The 16,255-nt window shown below is 41.7% G+C and overlaps 1 protein-coding gene across 2 annotated transcripts in view; it reads left to right on the top strand.

Annotated features, from left to right (window-relative positions):
* Positions 1-209: 209 nt before the first annotated feature.
* The window catches only part of Dcp1a (decapping mRNA 1A), a 48,990-nt gene continuing 32,944 nt past the window's right edge, over positions 210-16,255 (top strand). The window contains exons 1-3 of one of the 2 annotated variants that reach the window (XM_075988930.1): positions 210-612; positions 3,928-3,968; positions 5,423-5,550. In XM_075988930.1, coding sequence (XP_075845045.1) covers positions 418-612; positions 3,928-3,968; positions 5,423-5,550 — 364 coding nt within the window. In that variant the 5' untranslated portion in view covers positions 210-417. The remainder of the gene's footprint in view (positions 613-3,927; positions 3,969-5,422; positions 5,551-16,255) is intronic. The other variant, XM_075988931.1, reaches the window with a different exon arrangement.

Raw genomic sequence — 16,255 nt, forward strand, 5'->3', positions numbered from 1 at the left:
CACACACACACACACACACACACACACACACACACACACACACACACGAGCACACTTTCTCATTTGTTCTGAGTTTTCTAAACGGTCCATGGAGAGCTCATTTCCACAGCACCATTTCGATTCTGCGCCCGAACCCGCGACAGCCTCCGGGCTGATGTTGCTCCCAGCCGGCCGGAGCCGGGAGCGCTAGTGGAATGAGCTCAGATCCCGCCAGGTGAGAGAGGACCCGGGACAACAACCTCGTCACGGCGCAGCCGCAGCCGCAGCACCTTCCGGCCGATGCGGACCTAAGGAGATCGGAACCAGGCTTTCGGGGAGTGGGAGCGGCGGAGCAGAATAGCTGAAGTACCACCCTCCATAAGGCCAGGCCGAAAGGCGGAAGTGAGGCACCGACGGAGCTGGGGGAACTTTGCCTGGATGGCACTTTCCTGTCCTCGAGTCCGCCCCCGCCGGAGGGGCTCGGCTCCGCGAGTCAAGATGGAGTCGTTGAGTCGAGCTGGGCAGGAGATGAGTCTGGCGGCCTTGAAGCAGCACGACCCCTACATCACCAGCATCGCAGACCTCACGGGCCAGGTCGCTCTGTACACTTTCTGCCCTAAAGCCAACCAGTGGGTGAGTGAGGCCCAGCCGCGGAGGTGCCAACCTGGCCGCTGCCGCCTCTTAAAGGGGCCGCGCAGGCAGTTTAGGATTGGGGGCGGGGAGTGAAGCAAGAGACTAGGACCGCCAAGGCGAGGCCAGAACCTCACTGAAGGGTCCGGCCAGAGCCAAAGGGGTGACGGGGACACTCGGGATTGGAAGAAAGAAGCGGAAGAAGTAGGCCAGAGACACAGCAGGGAAAATCAGATGGAGGGGAGGAATGAGGCAGGATCAGCCCTTCGGGGTCGGTTCTCGGTGCTTGAGTAATTTACCTTCTTTACGGGTTGCTTTGGAAAGATATGAGACAAGTGGGGTTATTTAAAAAGTGACTGAAAACCTGAGTTTGAGACTTCGAGAACTAGTAGATAAATTACGTGTATTTAATTACAAGATCCACCCCTCTCCCCCAACCTACCGAAGTAAGGTGATTTGGATTTGAAACTTAAAAGTCAGTTTCAAGAGTTAGTACAGCTTTAATGGAACTACTGTGTATCTCCAGATTTTGGGGAACGGTTTCAAGGGAGTTAGGAAAAGGGCTACTACGGTAAGAATTGGATTCCTTGGAGACCTTTTGCAGGGAAAGAGAGCAGTGACAACCATCTTCGATGGCTCACGTCTGAGTACTTTTTGAATATTGTGAGTGGCGACGGCCTTCCAGAAAGTTACGGTGCCCATTCACAGACCGGCTAGCCTCAACTTGAAGCACCTTTGGTCGCTTAGTTCACGTGGTTGCCCATTTTTGTGCTCGACTCTTCCTAATTAACTCGTTCAGCTGTAAAAGCTTCACACTTTCTGTGGGTAACCGTGGGTTGGCTAGAATTCATCAGTGATTGGAATTCACACTTCACCAAGTATTGAGGTCCTTAAACTAACAAAACTCTGAAGGATTGTCATAGCTTTTCTTCAGTGTGATACTGATACATAGATGTAATTTTGTGGAAATTTATTGTCATTTGTGGAAGTTACCTCAGAAGTTTCCATAATCATTTTCCTCCTCCTTCTGGAAGAGAAAGGGATGTAGGAAGCCCCGAAGGATGAAATTACAAACCGCTTTACTGGTATACCTGTGTTAAACAGTGTCTTAGTTTGAAGTGGTTTGGGTCATTTTTCTCTGTTTGCGCTCGCTCTCTCTCTCTCTCTCTCTCTCTCTCTCTCTCTGTGTGTGTGTGTGTGTGTGTGTGTGTGTGTGTGTGTGTGTGTGTGTGTGTAATCAGGACTGCAGGCTAAGGCAGAGAATTTGAAGTGGCAAATTATCTGTTACTGTTAGTTGTTCACAAAGGCTTACAACACTTGAGGATTTTAACCATGGAGTTGTATAAAAATGAAATTGAAAACTAAGCTGTGCTGGGCAGTGGTGGCGCATGCGGATCTCCGAGTTCGAGGCCAGCCAGCCTGGTCTACAAGAGCTAGTTCCCTGTCTTGAAAAACTGAAAGAAAAAGAAAGGAGGATAAGGAAGGAAAACTAAGCTGCTGTTTATTTGGATCCTAACACAGTGCACTCGCCGTCATCTTTTCTCATATTTTAGGATGAGTTGTAATTTTGCCCCGATGTATTTTGGGAGGCAAGTTTACTTTTACTTTGGAACAACTACTGCCATTTTCTTCTAATGAGAACACTTTTGAAGACAAGAAAAGGCCTCAAGAAGGAAAAGTTTCATAGTGACATAGAAGACATGTACAAAAAACAGATTTTTATTTATTTTTAATTTTTTCCTAACAAATTTGATATAACTAACCTTATTTTTTTATAATTTTTTGGTTACATTTAAAATCTTAAGATCCAATGTAGGTCATGAACTACGAACTGATAGGATTTTTTGGTTTTAGACAAAAAATAAAAGCACTACGCCTGTGCCTAAAACTTGACTATGCCACTGTCACAAGTGAAAGAGCACTACTGGCTTGCCGTGCTCTTGTTTACTTCTTGCAGTGGAAGATCAAACCCAGGGCCTCAAGATGCCAAGCGAGCCCTGTGCCTCTGCCATTAGGCTGCATAAGTTACAATGTCTTAGTTACATTTTCGGGTGTTTAAAACCTGCCGGAACTGCCTAACTCAGAGAATGGTTTCTAGCCCGGATGCTTATCCAAGCTTGAAAAATAATGAATTGTGTATAGTAGTAGTCCTTAAGGAACTACAAAATTTGTTACTAATGAAAAGATTCTCCAGAGATGAAACAAAGTAGCGTCTAAGAAAATGCTCGGAGGGCTGGGGATTTGGCTCAGCTCGTGCTGCTATCCAGCATCAGCACCAGGCTCGCAGTTCAGCCCTTGTATCAATTTACTTTCTTTTTCTGTTAACTTTGATAGACTGTTAAAGTTTGATGGGGCTTGTTTGTTTTATTTTTAAAGTTGCAACATAAAGTACCTCAACTCCCTATTAAGATACCTAGTTGGAAGGTTTTGGCTTTTCCAAAATTAAAGCTGGGGCTAAAGGAATGGCTCAGTAGCTGCTAAGAGTACTAGTCCTCTTCCAGAGGACCTGGGTTCAATTCTCAGCGTCCACATGGTGACTCATATCTATCTGTAAGTCCAGTTCCAAGGGATCCAATACCCTCTTCTATCCTCTGTGAGATCCAGGCACACTTATGGTGCACAGACATACATGCTGGCAAAACATGCAGGCACATTTTTTAATTTAAAAAAGTAATACATAAAAATAAAACTAATTCTGTGTTTTGTTTTGTTTTTTAATGTTCCTTAGTGGTTAAAATAGAAAAATGCTACAGTTGTAGACATTTTGAATTGGACATTGCAGCACTTATATAAATACCTACAGAGTTGAATGGTTACACAATTAAGGAACCTGAGGTGCCCACATAAATAGCTGGGTGTAGTAACATCCAACACTGGGTGCCAGGTGCGGTGGCACACACCTTTAATCCCAGCACTTGGAAGGCTGGTGAATCTCTGTGAGTTCGAGGCCAGCATGGTCTACAGAGTGAGTGCCAAGACATCAGGCTCCAAAGCTACACAGAGAAACCTTGTCTTTAAAAACAAAGCAATCCAACACTGGGGAAGTGGAGGCAGGTGGTTCCCTGGGGGTCACTGACCAACAGGCCTAGCTTAATTACCCGACTTCTGGCCAGGAGAGACCCTGACTCAAAAGAACACGCTCCTGAGGGTGACTGCTGACCTCTACTAGTTACACACACACAATAGATTTCACAATAAATAAAACAAGTTGGCCTTAAAGCATTTCTTTTCCACTGACACCATTTGGCATTGAATTATTATTATTATTATTATTATTATTATTATTATTATGAAACTAACAATTATTATCTGTTACAGGAGAAGACTGATATAGAAGGGACCCTATTTGTATATCGAAGGTAAGTTTTTAAAGCATGTTTCTGTTTCACTTGAATAGTGAGCAGTCTCATGTAACATGGTCCATTTCTAGTGTGTATTTGTCTCTAGAGCCTTCCTGTTCATTTTCTTCCAAGTTTCAACCGTTCAGGCTGTGCAATCCTATCCTAGCTGCTTCTCTTCTCAGAGCCTGACAAAATTATCTCAGGATAGAAAGCCTTTTCCAATTATTAACTATCCCATATTAAGAATATGAACATATGAATGTCACTGGACATAATACATTAGTGATAGTAATTGAGATATCAGTCTTGCTAATAGTAAGTTTCTAATGAAAATTTGTCTTCTGTGACTGGTTCTGCCCCTTTCTCAATTCTTTCCCAACTCCTGGGTTATATAGTCTTTATTGTATCTATTTTAGTTTGAGGGTTCTTTAGAATGCCTGGGTTATTCATACTTGTATATATTTTACTTTAAGCTTCTGAAAATTCTTTAAATTGTTGATTTGCAATAGTTTCCAATATTACCTTGTTTGACAACTTAGATGCTTAAAAGACAGACCACAGGATATGACAGTCATGGGGACACTTGTCTTTCTAGATGCCTACAGGTCTTGCTCTTAGAGGCAGGTCCTTCCCTTGTTTTCTGAAACTTAGGGTGGTAGCAGCAAGATTACTGATGTCTGGTTTTTTTTTTTGTATTGTGTTATGTTGAAGAGTGTTGAGTGCGTTGCTGATGAATCCCCTTGGTAAGGACACTAAGAGTGTTCTTACTGTGTACGTCAAGTCCATCTAACTCGGGAAAAACATACAAAAAAGTGATTTAATATAGGAAAGATTGCTGCAATGGATGAGAGTCATAGACATACTTGTACCGTATTAAAAAAAATGGTATTTCTTCACTTATATCAATCTTGGTATACATGTATGGGGGAGAGAAACAGATCCTCAGTTACAGTGAGCTTAAATTCCAGTGGGAGAAAGATGGCCAATAGGAAAGCAGTGGGTGGGTGTGGAGGTGAGAGGGTGCTTGCTGGAGAGAAGATGTGGTGCTAGTTTGGGGGCAGTAGTCTAGTTTCAGTGAGTCTGGAGAGGGAAGCACACCTGCAGAGACACCAATGGAGCCAGAGTGGCAGTGAAGGGGCGGGGAACCTGGTGACTTCAGCTTTTATGCTGAGGAATTAAATTCTTAGAAACACTTAAGAGCAAAGAGGGAAATGGCCTGACTTAATTAATTAATTTCTAGAGGTCTTAACCCAGGACTTTGTTCATGCTAGGCAAGCACTCCGCCACTGAATTAGAGCTCCAGCCTTGTATTTTTGTTCATGGTTTCAAACGCTAATTGTTCATGTGATGTGGTAATATAGGCTGTGTGTGTGTGTGTGTGAGAGAGAGAGAGAGAGAGAGAGAAAATAAGGTAGTAGATAGCTTTTCTATAGATTAAAAGGTAACATGTGTTCCCTTGCTTTAAATCTAAGGTCAGCTTCGCCTTACCATGGTTTTACCATTGTCAACCGACTGAACATGCACAATCTGGTTGAACCAGTGAATAAAGATTTGGAATTTCAGCTCCATGAACCATTTCTTCTGTATAGAAATGCAAGCTGTGAGTAATCTGTTTACAGTTAACAACTTCCGGTTCTCTTCTCCCACCATGTGGGTTCCAGTATGGAACTCAGGTTGTCAGGCTGGATGGCCAGTGCCTTCACTCACGACGCCATCTCAGCAGCCCCAGAAGCAAACGTTTTAAGCTAACTTTAAAATTGAAGACTTTTGCAGATAACTAACTCAGGTTATTTTGGTCAGCTATATTATCTAGCTCAATTGTTAGCACTGTATTTGTTTCTGCTATGAAATATTTAGTTCTTTGTTTTATGTTGTGGTGCTGAGTTCTTGTCAGTTCATATCCCTGAGCAACAGAACTTGGTCTGGGAGACAAAATGAGAGCAGACACTCATGCTTTCCACAGAGGAAGGACTTTGCCATGGACAATGGCACTTTTCAACCTTCTAGGTTAATAGAGTGTCATCTAGTAGGTACAGATACTGTGTCAGAAGCTGTTGTGTTTTAATGGTGAAGAGTACCCTATGTAGGATACACAGGTAGACTCAAGGTACATGGCATACAGTTAGTTGGAGAGATCCTTGTCCAAGGTCTTTTCAAGTGTTACAGATTCTAATAGTGATTGAAATTCAGGTAACAAAGCTCAGAGTCGCCCTTTCAAAAACGTATAGAAGTTCCTCACTGTGTCACATTGGAGTTACTTGCTGACAAATATGTCATAAATTAAAAGCTCATTAATAAACTTAAACTGCCAAATATTATAGTTCAGCAACACAGTACACACTGTAGACTATTGGTTGTCTCCCTGTGAGCATGTGGGAGTGGGGGCTGCGGCTGGTTGTTGCTGTACAGCACTGCAGTAGCGTCTCCCATGTGTCCTCCAAAGGAAATGTGCAATCCAAAATACGATTTTTCACTCAGTAAATGCTACTTATCACAGCATTTTGGAAGCAAAATCTTAAGTTAGATTATCATAAGTGTGGGACCATCTGTACAAAAAAGTATACTTAAAGAGCAAGGACATTGCTCAGTGGTAGATAAATCCTTAGCATTCATAGGCTTTGGGTTGGAGCTCCAGGAGCACACACCATGTCCACTGGGTTCTGATGTTTCAATACGGGTGTTAGAGGTGTGGTTGAGGACAGGGGCAGTTTGCTTGTCCTTGACCCCTAGGGATATCAAAACAGTGGTTTAGAAAGCCAGGAACCCTAAATTCTTTTTTGCTCATTAAGTATCTAAGCAAAATAAGATATATCTCTTGATTTTTCAGTAAACTATTTCTTGAGTTTTTAATCCTCTCAGATTTTAAGTCCTACAGTAGACATATTAGACACTTCTTGAGCCAGGAGTGGTAGTGTACACTCATAATCCCAGCCCTTTGGAGGATGGGCAGCCTGTGATCTAAATTCATATCTCAAAGAGTCAAACAAAAAAGACATGTTATTTAATACCTGTAAATTCAGGATTTATATGAACTAGTAGAAAGTAGAATATTACAAATGGCTGTTTTATGTTAAATTTTCATTGTGGGAGAATTCTTCAAAAGAACACTTAAGTACATTTTTACAATAAAATTGGATAAGTTCTGCTTTTTACTGTTTTGACAATTGTGTATTACTCCTCCTACTCACTGAGGAAAATCCTCAAGAGACTTGATTATCTGTAGCCTATGCCCAAGTCCTTCACATTTAGAGTCCTGTGAAGTTGACTTATATTGGGCATGGTGGAGATAAAGCACACCCTTATCCCTAGAATTCAGGAGGCAGAGCAGATGGATCTCTGTGTGTTCAAGGCCAACCTGGTCCACACAGGCCACCCAAGGCTACACAGTGAAACCCTGTCTTTAAAACCAAACAAGCAAGCAAATAGAACCTAACCTACCAGAATTTGGTTATTTGGAAGTGATTCTCTTGTGCTTATGCAGAATAAATAAAGGCAGACTTACAAGCAAACAGACTATCATCTGATTTCATCATGTAAAAACCTAGCATCTGTAGACTAACTGGGATCGACACAAAATTGTCAGTGTTCTGTATGTTTAACCCATTATGCTATCATAGACTTTAACCATCAGCAGTATTCATAACATTAATTGAAATATTCTTGTGGAGAAAAGTGTAATGTGCTTGGTTTGTGTGTAGTAGGAGCCGCGGGCTGCGTTCCTGCCGGCTGCCTGGCTAGCTTATGCCCCGAAATAACAACACACAAACTGTATTCATTTAAACACTGCTTGGCCCATTTTATGTAGCATCTTACTGGCTAACTCTCACATCTTGATTAACCCATGTCTAATAATGGGTGTCTTACCAGGAAAGATTCAGCATGTCTGACCTGGTGGCTGGCTGCATCGCGTCAAATAGACAGATGACCCTTCTCCATCAGTTTGTGATTTTGTTTTGTCTTTGGTTTATAGAGTTTTTTAGAAAGCATTTAAAAAGTACAGAAACAGCTCACTTACCCAGGTCATCCCATTGGGGTTGACATTTAAAGGAGTTGTATTAGAGGTGGCAGGGCAGCATAGGGCAGTGATTCTCAACCTTCCTAATGCCGTGACCCTTTGATACAGTTCCTCATGTGGTGTTGTTATTTTTATTGCTACTTCATAACTGTAATTTTTGTACTGTTATGAGTCATAATGTAAGTATCTGATATTTCCAGTGGTATTAGGCGACCCCTGTGAAGGGTCATTCGACCCCCCAAAGGGGTCGTAATCCATAGGTTGAGAACTCCTGGCATAAAGTAATGTGGGGTCTTAGGACTGTGTATGATTGTCTAATGAGTAGTAAACATAGAACATAACTCTGTCAGTCAGGAAACTGTTGAGTTGTTTGGGGATTTGTCCATTAAATAAGCACTAGATCCTATTCCATGTATGGGTAATTATACTGATCCTGTAGCTCTCTTTCATCATCCTCCCGCGGGAGATGCCACCAAGATACCTGGCCCATTTAGCTCAAATTATACTTTTATATCCAGCTTTTTCCCGCTCGGGTTCAGTTTTAGAGTAAATGAGGGCGGGGAGCAAACATTGAACTGTAACTTTTTCCAGTTCTAAATTGTTCTATTTAGTTTTTTTTAATTTATTTATTATGTATATAGGGCACCAGATCTCATTATAGATGGGTGTGAGCCATCATGTGGTTGCTGGGAATTGAACTCAGGACCTCCGGAACATCAGTCAGTTCTCCTAACCTCTGAGCCATCTCTCCAGCCCCTTAGTTTATTTTTCAGCTTTTCTTTATACAAAGTTCTCAATCCTCCCACGAAAAAGGTAAAATCTTCGAGAAGGTACTTTCACTGGATTCAGTGATTCTCCTGGATCCCTGAGAAATACTGTATCTTCATTCTAAGAGCCTTTCGGTAGCTACACAGGGCTTTAATTGGACTGGGGAGGAATTAAGGGGCTGCATATTCTGCAGTTATTGAACAGTAATCATGCTCCTGTCTCCTCTCTCTGGCCCCCATCACAGATGAGCAGATGAGATCCTCGGGTGTTTAGAAACCTGCTCAGGAGTTAGAAAGCTAAGAAGAGATGTAGAGTCTAACCCTGCCGCACTGGGAGCCAGTGTTCCATCACCACTGCTCCAGTAAAATGACACAGTTCAGCGGAGAGCAGTACTGTCTGCTTCTCTGCAGTGATGGAAGGCTGTGCTAGTGCTATCTAGCACTGACCACCTGCCATGTGGGACTGACTGCTGAGGGCCAGGAATGATGTTTTGAATTTGCGGTGTTGAACAGTGAGGTCTAAAGCATGAACCTGTCGTCCAGCATACCATTTGTTGTGTCCTGTTTAAATATGCCTCCTATTTAGTCATTCCTTTTTTTAAATTTATAAATGATTTCTGCATTCAAAAGCTGCTGAATAAATCTCTAAGAAAGACTCTACCATGGTAGTACTTTCTTAGAGCGGAGTTTGTTTGCTGACAGTTCTAAGCTTTGCCATCTTACTGGCTGACTTTGTATGAATCCTTAAACCTGTTGTGAAGTATTGGATTGTATCCCCGTCTTAGACTCAAACCAGGTGGTCTTATTATTGAAACAACTGTAAATACTTAGCTATAACCAAGATTCCCTTGTAGCCTGGGCCTGTAGTGTTCTCTATCACTTCTCACAGGAACCACAAACAAGCTGCTTCTCAAGTTCTCTCCACTCCTCTTACCCCTAGTTTTTGCTGTGCTGGTACTCAAACCCAGCCTTAGATGTGCTAGGCAAGTCTTCTTCCCCTAAGCCACATCCACAGTTCTATTTCAAATATTTTAGATACAGATAACTTGAGCTATCTATTGAAAAAAGATACATATGCTAAAATTAAGTACTTAAGGCTACTTTTTATTAAAGTAGTCAGATGTTGACTGAACATTGACTCCAAGACTTTGAACATTCTAGGGTGGTGGGTACCACAGAGCCACATCCCTTGCTCTCCCCACCCGCACCTTTTGGTTGGTTGTTACTGTTGTTTAAAGCAGTGCTTTCGTAGCCCAGGGTGACTCCAACTCACTGTATGGCCTTAAACTATTGATTTTTTTTTTTTTTTTTGATTTTCGAGACAGGGTTTCTCTGTAGCTTTTGGTTCCTGTCCTGGAACTAGCTCTTGTAGACCAGGCTGGCCTCGAACTCACAGAGATCCGCCTGCCTCTGCCTCCCAAGTGCTGGGATTAAAGGCGTGCGCCACCACCGCCCGGCTAAACTGTTGATTTTATACTGGAATTACAGGTATGCCCAGATTACAAATCTTTTTTTTTTTTTAATACTCAATAGAAACACTTCTGACAAGTAGGCCATGGTGTTGCAAAGTTCTTTTGCTATACGAAACATTAAATACATAGCAGAATCAAAGGAGGAGTAGCTTTCCATGAACCAATACCAAAGTGAAAACAGAAAACTTAAATGAGAGGCCTGTGAGCTTAACACTTGCTGCCAACTGTTTTGGGACCCTTGGGGATGGGAAGTCTCCTAAATTAAGGATGCTATTATTTTTTGTGATCTGACGAGGAGTTAAGATTTCACAAGTGTGGAAAGTTAGAGCTGAGACACAGAAACCAGTATCTAGCCAGATCTAATGCTTTATGCATGTCAGTCAATTGAGAAGATATGTTTGTCAGTCTAGTGAGTTGACAGCTAAGTGTATTGAAGTCTGAGTTATAGGTTCAATAGAAAATGTCTTCCCAAGAGTTGTAACCATAGGCCTTTCTGGTGTGTGATTCCCCCTGTATGCTGTGAATATGTTTTTCATCATAAATTCTGGGTTTGAGTTAAACTGAGGCAAAAATTAACATAAACTTAATCACCATCCAGTAAGTATTCAGAAATACTGGGCAGAAGCAATTGCAAGACTCTTTGATATGCCTATAACCCAGGTAGCCCTCAGATGTCACATAAGCATTGTGGTACAAAGTTACTGATATGCCAGGAGGTAATTCACGATGAGTAGTGAGGGCACTACAACAAAGAAGAGCATTGGACAGCCCTTCCCCAGAACCTCAGTGATGGAGTAACCACATGGAGAACCTAGTGGGTATACCCATCAAATGGGGATTACAAGTTAAAAAGAAGAAATAACTGCAGAATCAAATGCTATTAAAAATAACAAGTAGACTTGAGAAGTAACCAAGTAGAACTTACAGAAATTAAGATTTTAGTTACTAAAATAAACTCTCTACCTGGATGCAACAATTAGCAACAGCTTTTCATTTGGTTTTGGTTTTGGTTTTGGTTTTTCAAGACAGGATTTCTCTGTATCTTTGGAGCCTGTCCTGGAACTAGCTCTTATAAACCAGGCTGGCCTTGAACTCACAGAGATCCACCTGCCTCTGCCTCCCGAGTGCTGGGATTAAAGACTGAATTTAGCAACAGCTTTAAATACACACACATTGGTAAACTAGAAGGATTATCTGGGGAAATTGAGAATGAATCCTTAAAATGGGGAAAAGTTACTGAAAGTAGGACAGTTATAAAGTTTAATGTGATGGACAAGATTGACAGGATGTTAAAATTGATTTAAAGTGGTGGCGCACGCCTTTCATCCCAGCATTCGGGAGGCAGAGGCAGGCGGATCTCTGTGAGTTCGAGACCAGCCTGGTCTACAGAGCTAGTTCCAGGACAGGCTCCAAAGCCACAGAGAAACCCTGTCTCGAAAAACCAAAAAAAAAAAAAAAGTGGCACTATTCGAAGAAATTATAATGGAAGACTTTCCAGATTCTATAGAAGATGTAAATCTTCCATTTAGGCATTGAGAGAGGCCCAGGCATACTAGGCCTGCTGCATTATGGCAGAAGCAGAAGGAACCAAAGGTTGCTTGAACAACCCAACTCAAGGGAACACCCTTCAGACTGACCGCTTAAGGCTCCAGGGCTGGGGCAGACAACTAACCAGTGAGTAATTCAAGAGAGCATAGGCATTCCAACAGCAACAGAGCATTTGTCTCTGGAGATCCTGGCTGGAGGAACTTCCGAAGCAGCCTGTGCAATGCACAGCCACCAACTGTGTGTGACTGTCAGGCTCTGAAATGGTGCTAGTGCTGCTCAGTGTTTAATTGAATTTCATTTTAATCCCTAATCCTTAATTTCAGTTAATATAAACAGTAGCATAGTTCCAAAAGTACAGTTTAGAAAAAAAAAATTGAACACAGAAGAAATGAGATAAGAACTAATGGTGGGGACTGGAGAGAGGGCCCGGCAGTAAGAGAGCTTGCTGCTCTGCAGAGGGCTGGAGTTCAGCCTCATCATCCACCAAAAGGATCCCATATCCTGGCTTCCAAGGCCACCCCTGCATTCACACTCATAGACACACAACACACATATAATTAAAAATAATAAAAATTCTCACTCATAAGTGACTTGTAGACATAAAGAAAAAGCAGCCTACAGTTCACAATCCCAGAGAACTTAGACAACAATGAAGACCCTAAGAGAGACATACATGGATCTAATCTACATGAGAAGTAGAAAAAGACAAGATCTCCTGAGTAAATTGGGAGCATGGGGACCATGGAAGAGAGTAGAAGGGGAGAAAAATATATAGCTCAATAAAAAGCAATTTTTAAAAAAAACATGAGATAACATAAAAAAAAACCTTTCTTTAAAAAAGAGTGATGTGGAAAGAAAAAGTCAAATCAAGATAGACAATGGCTATGCAGAGCAATGAAATGTCTAGTTCTAATATGCAAAGCAAAACTGAGCTTCAGAGAGTAGCTTAAGGGTGGAGCGCCTGCTTTATTGCCTAATGTACTCAAGGTCTGCAACGCGTACAGAAAGGTTGAAGCAAGGTTTTAGAGAGCAGGAACATAGACAAGAGTTTTTCGCACTAAAAGCACCCCAAGATTGAGATGAGAATAGTTACAGGTAAGCATTGTGGCTCACACCTATAATCCCAGCACTCTGCTAGGCTCAGGCGAATGACTGCTGTGGGTTCCACCTGTCATTGCTGTGATTGCCTGAGCTGCAAAATGAAACCTTGTTTCTAAAGGAAAGAGAAAGTGAGTGTCTTGGTGCACGCCTTTAATCCCAGCACTCAGGAGGCAGAGGCAGGTGGGTCTCCAGAGTGAGTTCCAGACAGCCAGGGCTACAAAGAGGAATCCTGTCTCAAAGAACCACAAAAGTAAATAAAGTAAAATCAAAATAGAGGGAAGAATGAGAGAGAAGAGACAGGGAGGGAAGAAAGGGGTAAAAAAGGAAATGAGGGTAACTGAATTGATTAGCTGAGAATTTTTAAATGGGATTACGAATGTTCCATTTTGGGGGCAAGGGGAATAGCCCAGTGGTAAATCAGTTATCTAACGTGCACAAAGCCCTTGGTTTGATTCTCAGCCCCACAAAAATTAAAGATCCAGGATAGCTACTGCAGTTACCCTATCAGTCTAGGAAAGGAGAAAGTATATAGAAACTCCAAGCAAAAATGGCAGAATAACTAGATCAGTAATTTAATCAGAATAGATGAATATGGAATTGTCATGTGTTGTTGAAAATGGTGGATAGAATGAGCTATATCAGGCAAATTTTAACCAAGGAAGGTTGAGGTAACTGTTAAGAATACATTACTGATAAATATTAATAGGGGTACAAATGCGAACAATTTTGAACTAGTTTGTACCAAATATATATGAAAGTTATAAATGAAATGTTAAAAACCCATAATTGCACAGTAAGGTTATCCTTACTTTTTAATTTTTTTAATTGCGATAGTATAGTTAGGCTATCCAGGACAAGGGGTTAGGAAAGAAAAAGAGAAATCTGGATAAAGATGAAGGAAAATAAAAGTGAGTGTAGAAATTCATTGCAGAAGGCAGAAACTGCATTGCAGGAGTAAACACACAAAACCTCATGTGAGTATGATTGACCTATCAACAACAGAAACAGAAGAGGTACAGTGGGCATGCGAAGATTACCTAAGCTGAGCGGTGGTGATGCACACCTTTAATCCCAATACTTGGGAGGCAGAGGCAGGTGGATCTCAGTGAGTCTGAGGCCAGCCTGGTCTACACAGTGAGTTCCAGGACAGCCAGGAACCCTGTCTCAGGGAAGAAAAAAAGATATATGTAAAGGTGTCTTTTTTTAACATGCAGGTTTAGAAACCAGTAGTGAACTTTTTGCCTGAGTTTAAAACTTAGATGAGAGGGGATTTCCTGGAAGTGTCCCATTTAACAGAAGTGTCCTCAGGCCATAAATGGTCTCAAACAGCACAATAAATGGTCTAAAATTTAAAAATCTCCCCCATCACTTGTAAAGACATTCCCAGAGGTGTGGTGTTTGGTAGTGATACCAACTAGAACCAGCTCTCTGTGCAGAGCAGACTCTGAGGAGGCAGATCTGGGTCCCATACATTTCTGCTCTGACAGCACAGGAGACGTCTCCTGTCTGTAGGCTGTGCTTCTGCGCTGGGGAACCCATGCCTGATGATCCACTTTCCCTTCCACAAGATGCCTCACTCTTTCTCCTAGGTCATGTTTTCCCCAGTGCCAAGTGTCCATTGACAACTGTTTGTATGGGCACCTTAGAGTTACAGTGATTTAACCCGGAATCAGTTTCTGATGCACATGTTTACCTAGTAATGGACTATCACCAAAAATGTAAGATTACATTCTGAGCAGCAACAGCAACAAAAAAAGAACCAAGCAACCTTTTTCCTTACAGCTAGACTGTAATAACCCAGTTAATTGCATGCGAATACTGAATTTGTGATACCTTTGAGCTTTGTAGAATCTTCTAGCACTCGGTCATTTTCTTTTATGCAAACTGTTTGCATTGATTTCCTTTGACAAAAACTATCTCAAACTGCTTTTTACTTCGTTTTTAACAAATAAAGATGATTGTTTAACTCAAGTAATGCCAATTCAGTAATATTTATTAGATATGTCATCTGCCTAGCACCTGACCAGGTGCCGTGCCTTATAAATTTCAAACTTTTATGTACTTTCAAAGGACTTTAATTTGTTTGACTGGTTGGTTGGTTCTTAAGTTCTCTCTGTTTTCTTGGGGAACTGTTAAGTAAAATTTACGAAATAATCTGGAGCTTTCAGTGACTTGTCTGTCTTCTTGAGAAGAGTATGATTCTTAGTGAAGCCAACAGTGGCAGCTCGTGCCTGTAATTCTCAGAACTCTGAGGCTGAGACGGGATTGACCAAGGCTGAAGCCAGCCTGAACTCCATAGCAAGTATCAGGCCAGAAGGACCGTGTATCAAGACGTCATCCCCCTACCCCTCTAAACACATATATGCACACACAACGCACACAGAGACAGATTCTTAATAAAGTAAGGCTACTTCATTAAGGCTAGAGCTATACATGTTTCATTCTTAGACAGTTGTAGGAGAGTGGCAAAAACTGATGATAAGGTCTGTAACTTAAAAGAGTTACCAATTATAAACTTGAGGGTTAGCCTTTGTGCTGAAAATCTCATCTGTCAGATGTGATGTTACTTTGTATGCTTTTCTTAGTAAGCTTCAAGTATATACCCATTAATTAGAAAAAAAAAATGTGTCGTGGGTTTTCTCTTCTCAGCCCTAACCTTACTCTGTACTGGGGGAACCTGGGTGATATTTTTAACCAAAAGAGGAGTGGGTATTTTGTGCACTTTGTTAGAGTTAATTACTGCGAGAATTCTCTAAAGGAAAATACCCATTCAGGTCCCCCACTCCGCACCTGAAGGGGCCTCCCACTGAAGGCCACTTCCCTCATCACAAGATCTTTTCTATAATCCCAGTTGAGCAAAGTCCTTTTCTGGTTTCCCAAGAACACTTGGATGTGTCCTGATTTTCATCTTACCTGACACTTCTAAGCAATAACAGATCTGTGTTTGTATAAAGCAGTATGAAAATAATCATATTTAGATAAAACCCAATCTGGAATTTATCCTGAGAATGTTAATGGCATACAGCTACTAGTCTCATATGTTACTCTTTAGCCTTCCCAACAGTCAGTTACCTACAAATATAGCTGATAGTAAAAATATTACTGTTTAACTCACCTGAAAAGGCCTGGGGGAAGTCCTCCTTGGTTTCCACTTCACTCACAACTTTGCCTTTGTACCGGATATCAGTCTCTCGGGAGAGAGCATTTTTAATTAAAATTAGATCACTAGAAAATGTCGGAAGGTTCATTTCCATAGTGTTGAAAGTACAACTGCCAAGTGGAAAGTTTTAATGAAGAAACGCTGGAGCGCTGCTGTTCTGTCTTTCTCCGTGTCCTTTCTCGGTTCAAGGGCAAGGCAGAGCAGAAGAGACGGTGGGTGCTCTTGGCATTTGGAACGGATTT

The sequence above is a fragment of the Microtus pennsylvanicus genome, chromosome 10, assembly GCF_037038515.1.
Source record: "Microtus pennsylvanicus isolate mMicPen1 chromosome 10, mMicPen1.hap1, whole genome shotgun sequence".
In the NCBI taxonomy this organism is placed as follows: domain Eukaryota; kingdom Metazoa; phylum Chordata; class Mammalia; order Rodentia; family Cricetidae; genus Microtus; species Microtus pennsylvanicus.